General features: G+C 50.7%; 1 protein-coding gene and 1 long non-coding RNA gene across 2 annotated transcripts in view; one reads left to right on the top strand and one right to left on the bottom strand.

Annotated features, from left to right (window-relative positions):
* LOC142483494 (uncharacterized) overlaps positions 1 to 2,868 on the top strand; it is a 58,490-nt gene extending 55,622 nt beyond the window's left edge. Inside the window, exon 2 of the long non-coding RNA XR_012797356.1 lies at positions 1,638 to 2,868. This is a non-coding gene — a long non-coding RNA (uncharacterized LOC142483494). The remainder of the gene's footprint in view (positions 1 to 1,637) is intronic.
* A 920-nt stretch (positions 2,869 to 3,788) lies between these two features.
* Positions 3,789 to 21,353, bottom strand: LOC142483495 (uncharacterized). The gene is made up of 9 exons (XM_075583497.1): positions 21,330 to 21,353; positions 20,042 to 20,191; positions 12,351 to 12,392; positions 10,798 to 10,947; positions 10,334 to 10,401; positions 9,713 to 9,767; positions 8,354 to 8,423; positions 4,860 to 4,936; positions 3,789 to 4,067 (listed from the first exon to the last, which is right to left on the bottom strand). Exons 1-9 carry the CDS (start codon positions 21,351 to 21,353, stop codon positions 4,038 to 4,040), a joined length of 666 nt encoding a protein of 221 aa, XP_075439612.1. The 3' UTR covers positions 3,789 to 4,037.
* Positions 21,354 to 21,675: the final 322 nt, after the last annotated feature.

Here is a 21,675-nt window from a genome sequence, read left to right as displayed (position 1 = left end):
TGCATACAGGCATACCCCACATTTCCGTACGCAATGGGATCGGAGCATGTATGTAAAGCGAAAATGTACTTAAAGTGAAGCACTACCTTTTTCCCACTTATTGATGCATGTACTGTACTGCAATCGTCATATACATGCATAACTGATGTAAATAATGCATTTGTAATAGGCTCTATAGTCTCCCCGCTTGCATACAGCTTTGGTACAGGTAGGGAGCTGGTATTGCTGTTAAGGACGTGCTGAACGGCGAATGCGTGAGCTGCCGTTTGCCTATTGAGCGATATGTACTTACTTGCGAGTGTACTTAAAGTTAGTGTCCTTAAACCGGGGTATGCCTGTACTCTATACTGGAAGGTATTGAATTTGGGTTTAATACTCTATACTGGAACATATTGCATTTGGGTTTAATACTCTATACTGGAAGGTATTGCATTGGATGTAATACTCTATACTGGACGGTATTGCATTAGGTGTAATACTCTATACTGGAAGGTATTGCATTGGATGTAATACTCTATACTGGAAGGTATTGCATTGGATGTAATACTCTATACTGGAAGGTATTGCATTGGATGTAATACTCTATACTGGAAGGTATTGCATTGGGTGTAATACTCTAAACTGGAAGGTATTGCATTGGGTGTAATACTCGATTCTTCGAAGTATTGCATTGGGTGTAATACTCTATACTGGAAGGTATTGCATTGGGTGTAATACTCTATTGATGGAAGGTATTGCATTGGGTGTAATACTCGATACTTCGAAGGTATTGCATTGGGTGTAATACTCTATACTGGAAGGTATTGCATTGGGTGTAATACTCTATTGATGGAAGGTATTGCATTGGATGTAATACTCTATACTGGAAGGTATTGCATTGGGTGTAATACTCTATACTGGAAGGTATTGCATTGGGTGTAATACTCTATTCTGGGATGTATTGCATTGGGTGTAATCTGTGACGTGATACCTTGCTGAGTATAACGTTGGAATTTTCCTTTCCTAGATCACCTCCACCAGCTCGCAGAGCCTGAGAGGGACCCTGCTTGGTCACACGACACTGCAGAAGTCCCCGCCTGTGGCCGATTGTAAAGAGACAGCAGACTGAGGGCGAAGAGTATGTGTCATCCCAGCGTATCCCTGATGCACCGAGCCCAGATAAAGGTGGAAGCTTATTCTGGGATTGCTATGAGTTACAGGACATGTTTATTTATTTATTATTGTGTCAAGCTCGTTTTACCGACATTATCCCTCGTCCTGGCATGTAATTCTCACACCGCATGTTATTCGGTGTAACACGGCTGGACCTGGAAATACACGTGTGTTTTACAACTCTCGGAAGTGCTGTTGTCGTCCCAAACGTCAGAACGCAATCTGCAATATTATTCCCCCCTTTTTTTAAACTGACGTCTGTTTACCTTTCCATCACTTTCTCACCCGCAGAAGCTTCGCCCTAAAACAGCTTTGTGTCATTAGAACCAAGTTTGCCACCTCACCTGGGATGCAAAGTGATGGCATACAGGGCATGGGCAGGCCAGAGAGATCCCAGGGCATAGGCAGGCTAGGGATAGTCCAGGGCATAGGCAGGTTAGGGATAGTCCAGGGCATATGCAGGCTAGAGATGGCCCAGGGCATAGGCAGGCTAGAGATATCCCAGGGCATAGGCAGGCTAGAGATAGTCCAGGGCATAGGCAGGTTAGGGATAGTCCAGGGCATAGGCAGGTTAGAGATGACCCAGGGCATGGGCAGGCTAGAGATAGCCTAGGGCATGGGCAGGCTAGAGGTGGCCCAGGGCATGGGCGGGCTAGAGATATCCCATTGCAAAAGCAGGCTAGATTATATCCCAGGGCATAGGCAGGCTAGAGATAGCCCAGGACATGGGTGTCACGGGTGACCGGGTTATTTACACCTTTTATCGGGATCATTGAGCAAAACAAGGTTATTGAAATAAATTGTAATTTATTCGGCATAAATTCGCTTACACACAATGATACACAAAATACAGACGAAAGACACACTTACTTTGGGGCTGGGGTAGGAAACTAGACTTTCCTAGGTGCAGGGAACTCTTTGTGAGAGTTTTACCCTGACCGAGACTTAGCCCGGGAGCTCCTGGTACCCAAATCGGCATATAATGCCATACGCCACCGCTATGTTCGCTTCTGATAACTTGGTCCCTCCTGACCGCGAGCTACTCCAAATCTCCAGGAACTCAAATCGGCATAAGATCCCAGCCACGACCACTACGTTCGATTCCGAGAACTTGGGCGCAAAATGCTGGACTTAGTCTCTGGCGGGCAGGCTTTTCAGACTCGAAATCGAAGCTAGTACCGTAGCTTTGCTATTACAAACAAAGCATCTATGAAAAGTCTGCCCGCTCTCTTCCGGCTCTGACTCAAGGGGAACACACAATCTGATTGGCTCAAGGCTTCTTATAGTATTCTCTGCTTCATTCATTAAATAGAAGCAGAGCGGACAGCCAATCAGCGTGTGGGAACTTTATCAAGCAGCCAATCAGAGCCAAGCCGGGTAGAAAATCCGGATCTGCATGAAATTTGAAATGGCCACGGGTCATGCGCAAGCCTGCCACATCTCCCCCCAGCTATCCCAATGCCACCCGCTGGGCAGGCACGACCCTAGGTCTGGCAGAACAAGTGGCATAACGGAGGACAACCATAGATCTCCGGACTTGGTACTACGCCTTTCCCCGCTGACCAAATGCCGTTCACACATCACGTTCTGGCCATCCTCTGGCTGCTTTGAACTCCGATGTCCAGCAGACTTACCGGCGCCTATGGGTTTGCACGGGCTGCCTGTTTGGACATCAGTTACGAATATTTAAACATATTAAAACTATATTTTAATACACACCGAGTCTTGTCGTTTTATTTCTGTCTGCCTTATTCCCCACACACTTTCCCTTGGACTCTGACTCCCCGCCACCCCCAATCTTATATACGGATGGGCACCCACAAACCCTATACTGGTTCTGGGTCACCTTGACACTAGCCGGGGTATCCCCCTTAATCTAGTGATTCCCTCAGCTACAGGGATACATATTTATCCCTGTGCCTCATTCAACTTTCTGGGCTGTGCTGAAGCAGGGTACCCTAGTGGTGAGTTGCGCTTATGTTTTCATGGGGAGGTATTGCTGGGACAATATGCCTACATGTATCCGAGAATCAGGCATGATTCCCTGGTACATTTATTGGGGACCCGGTAACTCAGGACTCCAACCTCCCAGGCACATTCTGTCAACGGTTCCTCCGCAAACCCCCTCCCCACCCCTTGAAACTCATACACTAGCAATCCCTGATTGATGGCATGCCCGGAAAGGGAAACACACACACACATTGTTATTACCCTGCGTACAATGTGATCATACTATGTTACTGGGTCCAAGAGCTAACTCTCTGGGACCCTTATACGCGGAGCAGGGGTAACCAAATGGGCTTGACCTTTATTATAGAGCCTGGTTACCCCCTCCTGTCACAATGGTTTGGCTAGAGATATCCCAGGGCATAGGCAGGCTAGCGATGTCCCAGGGCATGGGCAGGCTAGAGATATCCCAGGGCATATGCTGTATGCATCTCAAGCTGTCGTGTACACAGTAACATGACATGATTGGCCCACAAATAATGCATATGGAGTATGTCATTTGGCTGGGATTTCTGCCCTAACACTACATTCACTTCACCGGCAGTTTGCCGAGGTTTTACACGCAGCTATGAACTGGGGAAAGTGGAGAATGTGTCAAAACCATTTTCTATAAAAGATAACAAACAAAATTGCAGAGAAAATTCAATCATTTATTGTGCAGGTTACACTGTGCGTACACAGCGACACAAAGCGCCAGGCGTTACATAGGGCGTCTTGCTTTGAAGGCGCACAGCGATGTTTCAATTCTTTAACCACAAACCAGGTTGTGTGCGAGCGGAAGAAGCAGCGTTTGATTCAAAAGATAAGGAAAGGATGTGAAGAACTCAACGCTCTTCTGCGTGGAAGGCGTTTACCTCGCGGGGCTGGGAGGCCAGGCTTCACTTTGGAATGGCACAAGAGCAAGATGCCTGACGAGAGACGGAGAAACGGTTACTTTCTGGCGGTTTGTGAGGGTGACGCGTCACTGCGGCAGAACACAATATTCACAAGGCTATTTACCAAAGCGGGCATGAGATTGAAGCTCGAAGAAAGAAAATGGCCTGACGTTTGCCTACAAATGTGAAGGATAATGCTGCACTCCCCAAAAGAAATCAAAACAATACAAATACCAGTGCTCCTGGTCCAGGAATCTCTGCGTGGTACCCCCAATAGCATGTACCCCCAATAGCATGTATGTAAGGAAAGACCTAGGCACTACGGATTTCTGCTAGAAAAGTGATTTAATAACATGTGCCTAACATATGTATAACATGTGCCTAACATATGTATAACATGTGCCTAACATATGTATAACATGTGCCTAACATATGTATAACATGTGCTTGCCTAACATATTTTTTTTCCCCATGATCTAATAAACATCCAAACCTTTATTCTCACTGGATAGGGGGATCGCCCCCTGATTTTGTATTAACTGCCATTTCAGACCTCAGCGCTTAGTGAAGCCCGCCCATGGGGCTTAATCCTGTGCATATATATATATATTCTGTATACCCAACATAGTGACCCAATGCCCACTGTAACCCTCACATATATTTGGTATAGCCTCCCACTTCTGCACTGTTGATACCAATGACACATTATTTGGGTAACACATCGAGGCTGTAAAATAACTTCCTTGAGGTTCGTTGATGAGTATCGGTGCATTGTAAAGGTTTTATAAACGTTCTTAGGGATGGGATCAATTTGGACGTGCTCACCTCGACTTGTTGGCATGGTGGTATTGGTGTCGTTGGAATTGGTACCGGAATTGGTACTGGTAAAGGTATAGTGGGGACTGCAAGACAAGGCATTAATCACATCAGTGAGTGCTTAGAAGGCAGTAACTTGGTGAAAATTACTTTGTTAATGGTGGGAGGCAGCGAGGGTATTAGAGGTAGGGTGGAGTTACCCCGTAGGGTTTCCTTGGCCAGTGTTGAGCTTTGCAAGGTAGCGGCCGGACTACACGCGGTACAACACGGCGATTTACCTTTCGATACGGCATGAACCGTTGGACAGCGCTCTGTTACTACGAGGACAGGTTGTGCCGCTCACACATGGGGGTTTATTTGTCGCACGTGACATGGAGAATATGGTGGCAGGCGCATGGCGAGACCGTGAAGGTCTGCGCCAGACTAGGCTGTTCCTCTAATCCACCACCTGCTTACATGGGTGGGAAGCAGGGGGTCTCCGGAGTGGGGGTCTAAAACCGTTATTTTCAGCTACGGGGACCCCCTGTATCCCGAGATATATACTGAGAAAGGTGCCACTGGTTAGTCCCTGGTATTAAAATCCCTGCGTCACGCCGGCCAATCGGAAGCCGCTGCCGATCGTAACGCGGGAGATTTTCCCTCCATTTTGTTTCCCCCTGGATGAGATGCAATCGGTGGGAACCTTGGCAGTAAGTATCTCCGAAACCAGGGGCTCCCCGGTGATTAAATAATCCAATGTTCGGGTGCAGAGACCCCAGGTTTTCTCTGGGCGAGGGGGTAATGGGAAGGAGGAATTCCTACCTATAAATAACTCTGACCCTAGTATGTTATTAAAGAGACACTCATGTGTCCCTGGACTTGTGGTCACAGATGCAAACTGATTATTTGCAAGTAGTGTCTGAATAAATCCACATTATACAGGAGTTCCTCATACACACGCCTCCTCCTAATATCGTGCGCGTGCTTCTCAAATTTATCTGCATATATTATCATCTGGTTTTGTGCTGCACTTCCGTACATACTCTACCATAGGAATTGATCGCGGTGGAAAATATATATACTAGCTGATATACCCGGCGTTGGGCGTTGCCCGGGCGTGGAAGGACAGGGGGCATGGAGTGGAAGGGCGGGGGGGGAGGGGCGTGGAGGGGCAGGGGGGAGGGGCGTGGAAGGGCGGGGGGTCAAGGGGCGGGGAGGGCAAAGGGCAGGGGGGCAAAGGGCATGGGGGGCAAAGGGCAGAGAGGGGCGGGGGGGGCAAAGGGCAGAGAGGGGTGGGGGGGGGTAAAGGGCAGGGAGGGGCGGAGGGGGGAAAATGGCAGGGAGGGGTGGCGGGGGGCAAAGGGCGGGGGGGCAAAGGGCAGGGGGGGTGGGGGGGGGCAAAGGGCAGGGAGGGGCGTGTGGGCCAAAGGGCAGGGAGGGGCAGGGGGGCCAAAGGGCATGGAGGGGCAGGGGGGCCAAGGGCAGGGAGGGTCGGGGGGGCTAAGGGCAGGGAGGGGCAAGAGGGCAGGGAGGGAGGGAGGGGGGAAGAGGGTTGGGAGGGAGGGGGCAAAGGGCTGGGGGGGAAAAGGGCAGGGAGGGGTGGGGGGGGGAAAGGGCAGGGAGGGGCGGGGGGGGGGGCAAAGGGCAGGGAGGGGCAGGGGGCCAAAGGGCAGGGGGGCCAAAGGGCAGGGAGGGGCTGGGTGGCTAAGGGCAGGAGCGGCGGGGGGGCTAAGGGCAGGGAGGTTCGGGGGGCTAAGGGCAGGGAGGGGTGGGGGGCTAAGGGCAGGGAGGGGCAAGAGGGCAGGGGGGGCTAAGGGGAGGGAGGGGGGCAAGAGGGCAGGGGGGGCAAAGGGCAGGGAGGGGTGGGGGGCCAAAGGGCAGGGAGGGGTGGGGGGGCCAAAGGGCAGGGAGGGGTGGGGGGGCCAAAGGGCAGGGAGGGGCGGGGGTGCCAAAGGACAGGGAGGGGCAGGGGTGCCAAAAGGCAGGGAGGGGCGGGGGTGCCAAAGGGAGGGGCGGGGGGGGGGCCAAAGGGCAGGGAGAGGCAGAGGGGCCAAAGGGCAGGGACGGCCGGGGGGGCCAAAGGGCAGGGAGGGTCGGGAGGGCCAAAGGGCAGGGAGGGGCGGGGGGGCCAAAGGGCAGGGAGAGGGAGGGCAGGGGGGGCAGAGGGGAGGGAGGACAGGGGGGCAGAGGGGAGGTAGGGCAGGAGGGGCAGAGGGGAGAGAGGGCAGGGGGGGCAAAGGGCAGGGGGAGGGAGGGCAAGGGGGGTCAAAGGGCAGGGGGAGGGCGGGCAAAGGACGGGGAGGGAGGGCAGGGGGGGCTAAGGGCAGGGGGCGGAGGAGAGGGAGGGCAGAGGGAAGGGAGGACAGGGGGGCAGAGGGGAGGGAGGGCAGGAGGGGCAGAGGGCAGGGGGGGCAAAGGGCAGGGGGAGGGAGGGCAAGGGGGGTCAAAGGGCAGGGGGAGGGAGGGCAGGGCGGGCAAAGGACAGGGGGAGGGAGGGCAGGGGGTCTAAGGGCAGGGGGCAGGGGGGGCAAAGGGCAGGGGGAGGGAGGGCAAGGGGGGGTCAAAGGGCAGGGGGAGGGAGGGCAGGGAGGGCAAAGTGCGGGGGGAGTCAGGGACGCGGTAAATAAGTTTACTCACCTTGCACACGGCCGCGCTCCTGTTCCTCCGGGTCCCGGCCGCCCTCCTACTCCCCCTTCGGGTCCTCCGCGGAGAGGCTGAGACGCTCCGGTGAGGAGGTGCTGTGCCTCTCACGGGGAGAGGCGGAGACAGCCGGAGGAGAGGCGGAGACAGCCGGAGGAGAGGCCTCTGGGACGGGGAGATGCCGCAGAGAGCGCACTCTGTGTGTGTGTGGGGGGGATGGGGGGGTGAGCAGGTCGGGTGGGGAGGGGGGGTGAGCGGGTGGGGGGTGAAGGAGAGCGCCAGGTGAGGGAGCAACCTCTGTGAGGGGAGAGCCACGTGCTCTCTCTGTGTGTGTGTGTGTGTGTGTGTGTGGGGGGGGGGGTGAGCGGGTGGGGGGGTGAGGGAGAGCGCCGGGTAAGGGAGTGGCCTATGGGTGGTGAGGTGAGAGTCCCTCGCTGTATCCCGGGCGCTCGCTCCGCTCCCTCACTGACTGTAGCGGCGGGGGGGGGGGAGGGGAGGAAAAAGCACGGGAAAGAGGGAGACCCGGGGAGAGGAAGTGTGTGTGTGTGCGGGGCGGGCGGCCCAAGGGAGCAATCTCATTGGCCTGGCCCAAGGTCCAATCTGATTGCCGCTAGGGACACAGGGAGGGACACAGGGAGACACATACAGACAGACAGACAACGACACATAGGACACTTTGAGAAATATATAGTAGATATATATATATATATCGCCCCAGTTCTACAGCGCGTTGGTGCTAATGCATATGCATGCCGGAGGTGGCGATCGAATGGAAATACCCACAGAAGTGCTCGGGGAAAGATCGAAGGTTTCTCATTATCCGTGCCCACCCAAGAAACACTTCAGCGATATGACACAGTGGGTTAGTAAATATCTGTACTCACCTTTTAGGCATACGTTCAGGTACAAGTTGAGTAGATCGATCACCGTCTGCTTGACTTCGGTGGCTGCGTTCTAAATGTTTCAGAACGAAAACAAAGCATTTTTTAGTTTAATCAAAGCGTTGTGTAATCCAGATGCTTGTTTACACCGTGTATCCCACTCATTTAAGGAAATGAAACACACGTACTGTACGTTCTTGGAGCTATATAATATGTAATCCAATTCAATGAAACCATGGGAATATCCTTAGCGTGTTGTGAGGCGGCCATCTTGGATGTATGCTGTCATTGATGATACTGGGCTTATAAGAAATATGTTGAGATACTTTACTTCTCCCTATGAGATCTGGTTCTTAAACTTCACAATTCCCTTCTCGGCCTAAGTGTGAGTCGGGGCAGCGGGGGCGTTTAATGGCTAATAATGACTCTCAAAGTCTCTTGGCCTTCTCATTATTTTCAGTGACATAGAAAGATGTCTTGCTCCTGAAGGCAAAAAGGTTTCATTTTGTGTAGATCATTTGAGGGTATATTTGATTGATGTTCTTAAAAGGGTCTCGCTGAGATTTACACAAGCTGCTTCAGAGACTCCGATACATTTTATCCCAATATAATTACCCTAAAGAACTAGAATAGTTCTGGAAAACACTCACTCCTTCTGTCCCGGCAGTGTGAGAGAAATCGAGACTTGTAATTACTTGGCATTACAGTTGCATGTATTTACACTGTCACAGAGTTACACTGGCGTGTATTTACACTGTCACAGAGTTACACTGGCGTGTATTTACACTGTCACGGAGTTCAGTGGCGTGTATTTACACTGTCACAGAGTTACACTGGCGTGTATTTACACTGTCACAGAGTTACACTGGCATGTATTTACACTGTCACAGAGTTATACTGGCGTGTATTTAAGCTGAAACAGAGTTACACTGGCGTGTATTTACACTGTCACAGAGTTATACTGGCGTGTATTTACACTGTCACAGAGTTATACTGGCGTGTATTTACACTGTCACAGAGTTATACTGGCGTGTATTTACACTGTCACGGAGTTATACTGGCGTGTATTTACACTGTCACAGAGTTATACTGGCGTGTATTTACACTGTCACAGAGTTATACTGGCGTGTATTTAAGCTGAAACAGAGTTACACTGGCGTGTATTTACACTGTCACAGAGTTATACTGGCGTGTATTTACACTGTCACAGAGTTATACTGGCGTGTATTTACACTGTCACGGAGTTCAGTGGCCGTATAATGTCACAGAGTTACACTGGCATGTATTTACACTGTCACGGAGTTCAGTGGCATATAATGTCACAGAGTTACAGTCGTGTGTATTTACAGTGTGAATACTTACTGCGCAGCCGCACTGTTGGTGTGTGGTGACCACAGTTATTTCAACTTCAATTTCACTACAAATAATAATTTAACATGTAAATAGTTACTAGAATAAATACATTTTTGTGAAGGCATACAGTAACTCTCACCTCTAGCACTGAGCACATTGTTGCCCATAGTGACTAAGCTATGCTATTCTATAAGACCACTTTAGAGCCCATTGACTGGAAAGACATCTTTTTTAAAGGGATTGAAATGACTGACCAATAGGAAGCTGTAACTGAGGATGTGGCCACTTCCTGTGTGCCCCATATTTGGCCGGGAACTTCACAGGTAATTATCTCGGGAACTGAGAGGGGTTGGTAGGGGGGATTAGGGGGGAGGGGGGGATTAATGGAGGGGGGGAGGAGGAGGGGGGAGGAGGGGAAACTCCCGGAACTGAATGTAGCTTGGTCTTCGAAAAAGCCAATGAGTAGTATAACAGAGTAGGAGGCATTGCTACTTTCTGCTTCCTAGCAGCTGTATGTATCCATCTGTGACCTGTGCTGTTTTATGGGTAACATTTTTGTTTCTCCTATTAATAAAGTATACCCAGGTTCTCTTATCTGCATATTCCCAATATTCCTATAAATTATATTACCTCTTTAGACACAGTGTAAGTTCCAAGTTGGCTCCATTGATGTTATGGGTCGCAACTAAAACCACGGTCTACAATAAACCAAATAAAGTTAATAGGCGCAGTATTTCTTTTTTTGGGAGGGGGGCGGGGGCTTTTGTTAACGTTTTCCTGAGATGAAAACCCATCATGCCGTCTGTGGCAAGAGACCCCCAAACTGAATCGTCGTGTCTTAGGGGCCCTCTAATGATACAACCAGAAGACGTGGATCGGCGCAGCCGTGGATGTGATGGAATCAATGTTTTCCAGGCCGGGCAGAGTCACGCCTGGTGTCCTGTGCCCCGTGGTGGAACGGACACGTTTGGCCCTCATCCAAACCTCTGGGGTCGATCCCAACCGCAGCAATTCCAACTTCAGCCCCCCTCCCCTTCCTCGCGCAACCATATTGTCCGGGTCCCCGGTACCCCGCAGCCCGTTTTTATACTTACAACATGTACTTCAATCAACTTGTCGGATTCACTGATTATGACCACGTTCAAGGTAACGGTCACTGACGCTGATCCAGCTATTGTTTTTATCGAAAGATTTATGGCGTTAATTTCCACCTTCAGGATGTCTCCTACAGCAACATCGAGTAACTACGGAAACAAACACAGAAACGTGAATCGTCCTGAAGTCATGCCGGCATTTCATATAAGCTCTGTATAATATAATAATAATAATATTATTAAATCACCTAAAATATACAGATTGGGCACAATATTGTGACCTTTCATTCAACTGTAGCTAAAGAAAAGGGGCGGCCATTTTGATATCCTGACACTAACACAAATGATCCCTAAGCGGAAAAAAAATCGAAGGATGTTAAACTGGTATATCTTTTGCCGCCCCCCCCCCCCCCCCCTTCCCCCAACAGGTCAGGTTTTCAGGCTATCCCAGCGTCAGCACAGGTGGCTCAGTCGGTTAAAAATTACATTGATTTAATGACGGACTTTGTCAAAATTCTCAGATCTTGTGATGCGCTTTACAAAGTCAGAAGCTTCGCCCATAGACAAAGGGGGCAACTCCAGTCTTCTAGGGCCACCAACAGGTCAGGTTTTCAGGATATTCCGATATATCGAAGACTGAGACGCTGATTGATCCACCTGTGCTGATGCAGGGATATGCTGATAACCTGACCTGTTGGTGGCCCTTAAAAAAGGAAGTTAGCCACCACACCTGCCTTAGACCGACAAAACCAACTTGGGAAGATTCTTTTCCATTGAAATGGGCCAATGAAATATTTTGGAATATTGTCGCGTTGGTGTGTGATACTCTGCATTGTGACTGTTAATGCTGCGTTGGTGTGTGATACTCGGCATTGTGACTGTTAACACTGCGTTGGTGTGTGATACTCTGCATTGTGACTGTCAACGCTGCGTTGGTGTGTGATACTCTGCATAATGACTGTCACCGCTGTGTTGGTGTGTGATACACTGCATTGTGACTGTTAATTGTGCGTTGGTGTGATACTCTGCATTGTGACTGTCACCGCTGTGTTTGTGTGTGATACTCTGCATTGTGACTGTTAATGATGCGTTGGTGTGTGATACTCTGCATTGTGACTGTCAACGCTGCGTTGGTGTGTGATACTCTGCATTGTGACTGTTAACGCTGTGTTGGTGTGTGATACTCAGCAATGTGACTGTTAACGCTGTGTTGGTGTGTGATACTCGGCAATGTGACTGTTAACACTGCGTTGGTGTGTGATACTCTGCATTGTGACTGTTAACGCTGTGTTTGTGTGTGATACTCGGCAATGTGACTGTTAACACTGCGTTGGTGTGTGATACTCTGCATAATGACTGTCAACACTGCACTAGTGTGTGATACTCTGCATTGTGACTGTTAACGCTGCATTGGTGTGTGATACTCTGCATTGTGGATGTTAACGCTGCGTTATACTCGGCATTGTGGCTGTTAATGCTGCGTTAGTGTGTGATACACGCCATTGCTGCTTTGCACATCCCGATTCATAGAATGTTTAATAAAATTCACTTACCCCAGGGAAAATTTCTATGAGTTTGAGTGTGGATAGGTCGAGCTGTGGGGAAAGCAACAAGAAATCATTACCCGGTAGTAACAACATTAACGGGCACCGTGATATTCTCCAACTGGCACGTGATATCCCGTCCCACTCATGGGGAACTCTCCCGGTTTGTACGGCCGTCAAATTGATGCAATTTTGGAACATTTTTCAAAGCATGAGGAACAAGAAACTCGCTCTGCCAATGTGCAAAAGAATCCCAAATCTAGAACTGAATGCAGCAAGATAAGCAGAGAAGAGAATCTAAGAGAACCCCGAATCTAGAACTGAATACAGCAATATAATCAGAGAGGAGAATGTAAGAGAACCCAAATCTAGAACTGAATGCAGCAAGATAAGCAGAGAAGAGAATCTAAGAGAACCTCCGATCTAGAACCGAATGCAGCAACATAAGCAGAGAGGGATTCTAAGAGAACTCTGAATCTAGAACTGAACGTAGCAAGATAAGCAGAGAGGAGAAAGTAAAATAACCCCTAATCTAGAACTGAATGCAGCAAGATAAGCAGAGAGGAGAATCTAAGAGAACCCCAAATCTAGAACTGAAGGCAAGATAAGAAGAGAGGAGATTGTAAGAGAACCCCCAATCTAGAACGTAATGCAGCAAGATAAGCAGAGAAGGGAATATAAGAGGACCCCAAATCTAGAACTGAATGCAGCAATATAAGCAGAGAGGAGAATGTTAGAGAACCCCTAATCTAGAACTGAATGCAACAAGATAAGCAGGGAGGAGAATCTAAGAGAACCCAAATCTAGAACTGAATGCAAGATAAGCAGAGAAGAGAATGTAAGACAACCCCGAATCTAGAACTGTATGCAGCAAGATAAGCAGAGAAGAGAATCGACAGATGTCTGAAATGTGGTAAATTCCAGTTTTTCTGATTTTTTTTGCTGCTTTTGAATAAACACATTTTACACTCAAACGATTGCACAGCAGAGAAGTGTACGAGTGCAGGTTGTGCGGGTTCTCGTACATTTTTTAACAAGTGCACACACGTTTCACCATGAAGGAGAGTGGTCACAGTACAAAGCGTGCACACGCTTTTCACCATGAAGGAGAGCCGTCACAGTACAGTACAAAGCTTACACACGCATTTCACAATGAAGGAGAGCGGTCACAGTACGAAGTGTCTACATGCGTTTCACCATGCAGTAGCCTTTAGTACAAAGCGTGCACACGCGTTTCACCATGCAGCAGCTGTCAGTACAAAGTGTGTGTCACGGGAGACCAGGCCCAATACACATTTATATTTAAGGGATCAGTCACAAGGCAAAACAGGCAGTAAAATAAATTGCGGTTTATTCGGATAAGACCTCGGAAACACACAGAAATACAAGAAACAGAGAATATACACACTTACGGGGGTCTGGGGAAGAGATCTACCCTTTCCTAGTTGCAAGGCGCCTGTTCAGCAAAGGCTTACCTTGATAGGACCTTGGGCTCCTGGACCGAAATCCAGCCTGCTGGCTAGGCCTCCCCATGCTTCCAGGTGTGAATAGCTCTTTCACAGAAGCACATGGAGAGAGGCCTGCCAGAGGCTGCTTGTCTTCAGATCTCCAACAGGAAAGAGAGAGAGAGAGAGCTGCTTTTACAGCACGCTCTTATATAGGCTGAAATCCTATCTAAATCATTGAGGAGAGTAATAGCCAATTAAAGCAGGGATTGAAATTACGCATTCACTGATAGGAGGGATAAATTCAAAATTTGCCAATAGAAACCTTGCTTATCAGTTCTGACATCCAGAGCCGTTTTATACCTGGCTCCGCTGTGTCTACTTAGAACAAATACATCTTAATCAACATCCTGCTCACCAAATGGTTTCCCCCCTCTGCCATTCCTCTCCTCTTTGAACTATGGAATCTATGCAAACTAGCCAGCATATTACCCATATGCCTGTGCTTTCTGTATAGAACCTTATAGTAAACATTAAAACACAATATAAAGTACACTTCCTTACAGAATATAATCTGGGGAACCTTATACTTATAAGGGAAATAAATTGGGGAGATTTGGGCTTGGAAACCCTTTCTGAGCTGGGGCATTGAAATGCTAATTCACATGTAATTCACATGCTAATTCACACTGCCTTTTGTCACCAACCTGGGTTTAAATCACAAGACAAACATAATACATTGCAGTTTTAAAACACAGAGAACCAACATTTGGACACAAGAGCTGACACTCTCAGCCCATACCATATGGTTTCAGGGGCAGCCAGCCGGGTTCCCCCTTTATTAAGGAAGGCCGACACAGCCTATTGTCACACCTCCCCCCTCAATTATGAAGGCGCCAGGACAGTCACCATCATCAGGTAGCTTGCTGAGCCTGAAAAAATTGAGGTTGCCAGGAAGAAACGGAGTCCATTTGGCTGGTTAAGTCCTTCAGCATGATTGGACCCCTTGCCTCCATAGTCCAAGTTCAACAGGGCAAGGATCCGCTGCAGACATTGAAATGCTGGTCCACATTCTGGGAACCAGGCTGCCAGCACCACTGCCCTCTGGTCAATCACCTTAGTCCGGGGGTCAGTTAGAACACTGTAGTGGGTCACTAAATCCCTATAGTACCCTTGTATGTCCCTGACCTCCCTCTCTATCCGTTCCCTCTCCATCAAGACACTGTACTCAGTTTGATGGTGGGGCTGCTGACCCCCGGGGTCTACCGGGCGATCAGTACACTGGGTCCTGCTTGGCTCACCCTTAGCAGGGACCCTCGGTCTCCCTAACGCCTCTCGTTTCCACTCCCAGAGGGGAGCTGCGAGCTGGGGAGCTGCGAGCTGGGGAGCTGTCTCCCCTTGCTCCACAGAGCCTGCCCTAAACCTCCAAGGAACCACTAACTGGCCCCTTGCTGTCTCTGAACTAGCAGGAGTCCCAGGGGCTGGTACCCAGGCAAAACGCCTACTATGATCCGCAGGCAAATCAGCATCTGCCTGCACCATCTCCTGGTACCACTCACTGAGCTCCGGTAGTTCCCTGTCTGTCACACAGTCAGAAAAAAGGTCACAGTGGGGAACATTATACACATGGGGACACTGGTCGGGCATGGTCTGACTTACCTGCCTGGTCCCTTCGAGGTCCTCCATGCATGTGGGCTCCAAATGTTGGGGAGCATAAACAAATTTGGTGGGCATCGGTGACGACTGCACCTCTGCCTGGGCAACTGCCCAACTGTGGCTCTCTGTGACTGCGGTCACAAGAGCATCCTCTTTATGTACCATCACCGGTCCCCCTGTCTCTGGGAACCGGTGCCTGGGCCAGACTCTATCAGGCTGCCCAGGAAGTACCTTGTTGCAGGGGACCCCCAGGCCGATCGCCTGCCGATTGCCTGGGACCCCTGGATGCAAAAACAAATCTTTGTGGACCGGTTGGTCCTCCTGCCTGATGGCGGTAGACTTCTGCTCATCTGGAAGCTCCATAGCTGTGTCGCTGGCAGGGGCTGCAGGGATCGCTGACTGTGTCTTTTCCTGTAGCTGCTGCACGGCTGCTGGCTGCTTGAGTTCAGGGGACAGCATCTCACCGGTCGTCTTCTCTGTAGCTGGGGAACGTTGCCCCAGACTGGGGTTACTGGATCGGGGGGCACCAGGAATTGCAGCGGGGGTCACTACCCGCTTCTCTGCCTGTGGCCATGCTATCACACAGTTGGTCGCCATTTTGGTGGCCATGAGGCATGGCACCCGCGTGGCACCATCCCCCGCCATCATGGTGGCTTGCAGGGAGGCACGATCCCCAGCATCAGCTTGGCTGATCTCTCCCTCAGCCACATCGGTGTTCACTTGACACTCTGGGAATAGAGTGTCAGCTCTGGGGAGTGCCTGAGTCACTGGCACACCGGCGGGGGTTGGGACCCGCTTCTCTGCCTGTGGCCATGCTGGCACACAGCTGGTCGCCATTTTGGCGGCCATGAGGCAGGGCACCCGCGTGGCACCATCCTCCTCCATCATGGTGGCTTGCAGGGAGGCACGATCCCCAGCATCAGCATGGCTGATCTCTCCCTCAGCCACATTGGCACTCAACTGACACTCTGGGACTAGAGTGTCAGCTCCTGGGACTACCCGGCTCACAAGCGCACCCGTGGGGGTTAAGACCCACTTCTCGGACTGTGCCCATGCCGGCACACAGCCCTCCACCACTGGGGTGGACATGAGGCAGGGCCCCAGGGTGGGGCCCTCCTCAGCCAGCACGGTGGCTTTCATGGGGATACACTCTCCGGCGTCAGCGCGGCTGATTTCTCCCTCGGCTCCTTTTGTTCTCAGCTGACTCTCTGATACTAGAGTGTCAGCTCTTGGGAGTGCCCGATTCACCGGCTTTCCTGCGGGGGTTAAGACCCGCTTCTCTGACTGTGCCCATGCCGGCACACAGTCCTCCACCACTGGGGTGGACCCAAGGCAGGGCACCAGAGTGGTACCCTCAGCCTGCACAGAGGCTTTCCTTCGGGCAGCATCACTGGACTCAGTGCAGCTGCCCTCTCCAGCAACTCCCTTGGCGCTAAGCTGCTCCCTCCCCTGCTCTGAGACTAGAGGGGGTGCAACCACCGATGGCACTAGCTCCACCGGCACACCTGCGGAGTTCTGGACCTGCTGCTTGGGCTGTGTCTTGTGGGACACACAGCCCCCCACCATTTGGGTGGATGCAGCACCGGTCGCCCTTCCGGGGACCACGAGGCATGGTGCCGGGGTGGCACCATCCTCAGCCAGTACGGTGGCTTTCCTGCGGGCAGCATCACTGGACTCAGTGCAGCTGCCCTCTCCAGCAACTCCCTTGGCGCTAAGCTGCTCCCTCCCCTGCTCTGAGACTAGAGGGGGTGCAACTACCGATGGCACTAGCTCCACCGGCACACCTGCGGAGTTCTGGACCTGCTGCTCGGGCTGTGTCTTGTGGGACACACAGCCCTCCACCATCTGGGTGGACGCAGCACCGGTCGCCCTTCCGGGGACCACGAGGCATGGTGCCGGGGTGGCACCATCCTCAGCCAGTACAGTGGCTTTCAGGGAGACAAGATCCCCAGCATCAGCATGGCTGATCACTCCCTCTGCCACCTTGGCCTTCAGCTGACTCTCCCGGAGGAGAGTGTCAGCTCTGGGGAGTGCCTGATTCACTGGCACTCCTGCGGGGGTTAAGACCCGCTTCTGGGACGGTGCCCACGCGGGCACACAGTCCTCCCCCACTGGGGTGGACACAAGACAGGGCACGAGAGTGGTACCCTCAGCCCGTTCAGGGGCTTTCCTGCGGGCAGCATCACTGGACTCAGTGCAGCTGCCCTCTCCAGCAACTCCCTTGGCGCTAAGCTGCTCTCTCCCCTGCTCTGAGACTAGAGGGGGTGCAACTACCGATGGCACTAGCTCCACCGGCACACCTGCGGAGTTCTGGACCTGCTGCTTGGGCTGTGTCTTGTGGGACACACAGCCCTCCACCATCTGGGTGGATGCAGCACCGGTCGCCCTTCCGGGGACCACGAGGCATGGTGCTGGGGTGGCACCATCCTCAGCCAGTACGTGGCTTTCAGGGAGGCAAGATCCCCAGCATCAGCATGGCTGACCACTCCCTCTGCCACCTTGGCCTTCAGCTGACTCTCCCTGAGGAGAGTGTCAGCTCTGGGGAGTGCCTGATTCACTGGCACTCCTGCGGGGGTTACGACCCGCTTCTGGGACTGTGCCCCCATGGACACACCATCTGCCGCCTGGGCGCTCAGTACCACGGCCCAGGTTGCTCCAGCCCTCTCCCCAGGTGGGAGGAGGGCAATGCGTCCCGCAACGCGCTCTACTACTGGGCAGAACTGCATCCTCTGCTTTACCGTCGCGTTCGGACGCAACCGGTCATAGAGTGTTAGCAGTTCGCATACCGTGGTAAGAACGGCTTCAGGGGGAGCCACAGGAGGGTTGAGGTCCCCCTCCAAGACACTCTTGAGGGGCTCGCTCTCCGGGCTCACTGTCCCGCCGGTAGTGGCTAGGACCACTACCCCAGGAGTGCAGTCAGCCCCGCGGGCTTCATGCCACTCCAAGTCCTGGCATAGGACTGCCAAGGGTCTGCCGTGGGTAGGCAACCCATACTTCTCACACCGGCCAATCACAGATGCATGATCCCAGGACACATACCTTCCTGTTGGGGACCACATCTTCTCCTTTCAGGCACTAATAACCTAAGTGACACTGAACAGTGTGATTCCCTGCCTTGTATAGCGTGTTTTCCGAAACTACTTGGTTTGAGAGCTTGCAATCCACAAGCTCACTTTGTCCTATAATTCCCCGCAGGAAGTTATAGTGCAAAGCCCTATGATCCCACCAGCTGCCACCAGAAAATAAGCCTGTCACGGGAGACCAGGCCCAATACACATTTATATTTAAGGGATCAGTCACAAGGCAAAACAGGCAGTAAAATAAATTGCGGTTTATTCGGACAAGACCTCGGAAACACACAGAAATACAAGAAACAGAGAATATACACACTTACGGTGGTCTGGGGAAGAGATCTACCCTTTCCTAGTTGCAAGGCGCCTGTTCAGCAAAGGCTTACCTTGATAGGACCTTGGGCTCCTGGACCGAAATCCAGCCTGCTGGCTAGGCCTCCCCATGCTTCCAGGTGTGAATAGCTCTTTCACAGAAGCACATGGAGAGAGGCCCGCCAGCGGCTGCTTGTCTTCAGATCTCCAACAGGAAAAAGAGAGAGAGAGAGCTGCTTTTACAGCACGCTCTTATATAGGCTGAAATCCTATCTAAATCATTGAGGAGAGTAATAGCCAATTAAAGCAGGGATTGAAATTACGCATTCACTGATAGGAGGGATAAATTCAAAATTTGCCAATAGAAACCTTGCTTATCAGTTCTGACATCCAGAGCCGTTTTATACCTGGCTCCGCTGTGTCTACTTAGAACAAAGACATCTTAATCAACATCCTGCTCACCAAATGGTTTCCCCCCTCTGCCATTCCTCTCCTCTTTGAACTATGGAATCTATGCAAACTAGCCAGCATATTACCCATATGCCTGTGCTTTCTGTATAGAACCTTATAGTAAACATTAAAACACAATATAAAGTACACTTCCTTACAGAATATAATCTGGGGAACCTTATACTTATAAGGGAAATAAATTGGGGAGATTTGGGCTTGGAAACCCTTTCTGAGCTGGGGCATTGAAATGCTAATTCACATGTAATTCACATGCTAATTCACACTGCCTTTTGTCACCAACCTGGGTTTAAATCACAAGACAAACATAATACATTGCAGTTTTAAAACACAGAGAACCAACATTTGGACACAAGAGCTGACACTCTCAGCCCATACCATATGGTTTCAGGGGCAGCCAGCCGGGTTCCCCCTTTATTAAGGAAGGCCGACACAGCCTATCGTCACAGTGTGCACACGCATTTCACCATGCAGTAGCCATCAGTACAAAGCGTGCATACACATCCCAGATAACAAACACATTTTGTAGTTAAATTGTTGGGGAGGTTAACCTTTTAGTTTTATATAAAGGAAGCACACGCAAAGGAAAGTTATTCATAACATTGAAGGTTATTCACGTAGGCACAGACCCAACATAGGGTATGAATGGATGCTAAAACTTAGCACTGTTTAGTGAATATGGGCCTTAGATTGCTGGTAACGAGTAATTGTCAGTGGGCGCACGTATAACACAGACTTTATTACTTACTTTTGATGTTGGAATCTTTACTATTTTAAGAACAGAATTTAAAAGGCAATCAGTAACTCCATAATTCAACAGCTGTCCGATATTCAATGGTAGAGATGGTATTTTGGGGCAACTTGTGTCCAGAACGGTTCCTGTTACTGTGATAACAAGCTAGAAAATATATAAAAGCACAAAAAATGATCTTTGTGAACATTGTGAAATCTGTCTTTTACAAATGAAACCATTACTCAGCAGCCACACACACAGACACACACACACACACACACACGCATGCACGCACGCACACACACACACACACACACACAGAGACAGAGAGAGACAGACAGAGACAGACACGCAGACACACTCAGATTCAGACACACACACAGACAGACATACGCAGACTCAAGCAGACATACACAGACAGACACAATCACAGATAAACACACAGACACACACACATTCCTCTGCTAATAATATATTTGCTGTGATAACCTGGTGCAATTCAATATTGATTAAAAGCCTCGTCATTCTGTTGTCAATTCAGCAATTCAGACTGAAACCAAATCTATAAATAATAACCTATAAAAATATAAATAGTCTATATAGGCTGAGCCACCTATGCTGAAGCAGGGGCTGGTTGAGGGATTTTCTTACAAGTTTATTAACATACAGCAAACACCCCCCTCCCCACCCCACGCGTGAGCGCACTCACGTCTCCGACAGGTCTTCAACACTGCCCTTCCCCCGTTATCTCTTAGCATACAGTGCTGTCACTGCAGCCAGGGATTCTGGGTAATGACATGCAAATGAGCACACTGTTTGCTCCTGGTCTATTTTAACATGGGCCCCCCCTATAAGCTTCTGCCTGCCGCATTACACAGAATTTCAGAAGGGCAGAGCCAGAAACCCTACTCACAGAATCCTCTTGGGTATCATCAGTGTGTGGCTGGTTATACTGGCTTTGTAATGCGACGCTGGAACAGATTGCAACCCCATACCTTTATATAAGTTACGGTGAGTGAAAAGGTGACAAAAAGCCTCCGCCGTACAGTGTCAAGCAAATAAAAGTATCACGTGTGAGTACAGTACCTTCACACGTCTCAGCCAAGTCTGTCACCCTGCCCTTCCCCGTTATCCCCTTGCATACATCGGAATTTGAGGTGCAGCTCTACTGCCATGACCAGCACCCTCGCCCCTTCTAGCTGTTATAAGTCCTGCACCCCCACCCATCTTGAACCCCCCCCCCCAGTGTTTCCTCCCATTCTTGCCAGATGTAGAGGTGCTCCCTGGGAAGGAAGGCTGGCACCGTTAGGGTTGCGTCATCTCGCATGCTGGTGGCAGGACGCAGACCACCAAACGGGCTCTAGCTTCCACGGTTGCAGGAAGAGGCGTGGTCACCTCTCTGTGCCAACCGGTCAAGCTGCTCTTCTCAACTTTGCCATTTGGGGAGTCGGTGAGGGGACCGATCTAAGGCAGGGGTGCCCCACTCCCGTCCTCAAGGGCCACCAACAGGCCAGGTGTTAGGGATATCCCTGCTTTAACACAGACTTCGACTGAGCCACTGATTGAGCCCCCTGTGCTGAAGCAGGGATATCCTGAAAACCAACCAGTAGGGGCGGGCAGTCTTGAGAACCCCGGCACTAAGTCATATA

Source organism: Ascaphus truei, unplaced genomic scaffold, assembly GCF_040206685.1.
Source record: "Ascaphus truei isolate aAscTru1 unplaced genomic scaffold, aAscTru1.hap1 HAP1_SCAFFOLD_329, whole genome shotgun sequence".
NCBI classification, from domain to species: Eukaryota; Metazoa; Chordata; class Amphibia; order Anura; family Ascaphidae; genus Ascaphus; species Ascaphus truei.
The sequence above is the reverse complement of the archived record's forward strand: the minus strand, read 5'-3'. Positions and strand labels throughout refer to the sequence as shown.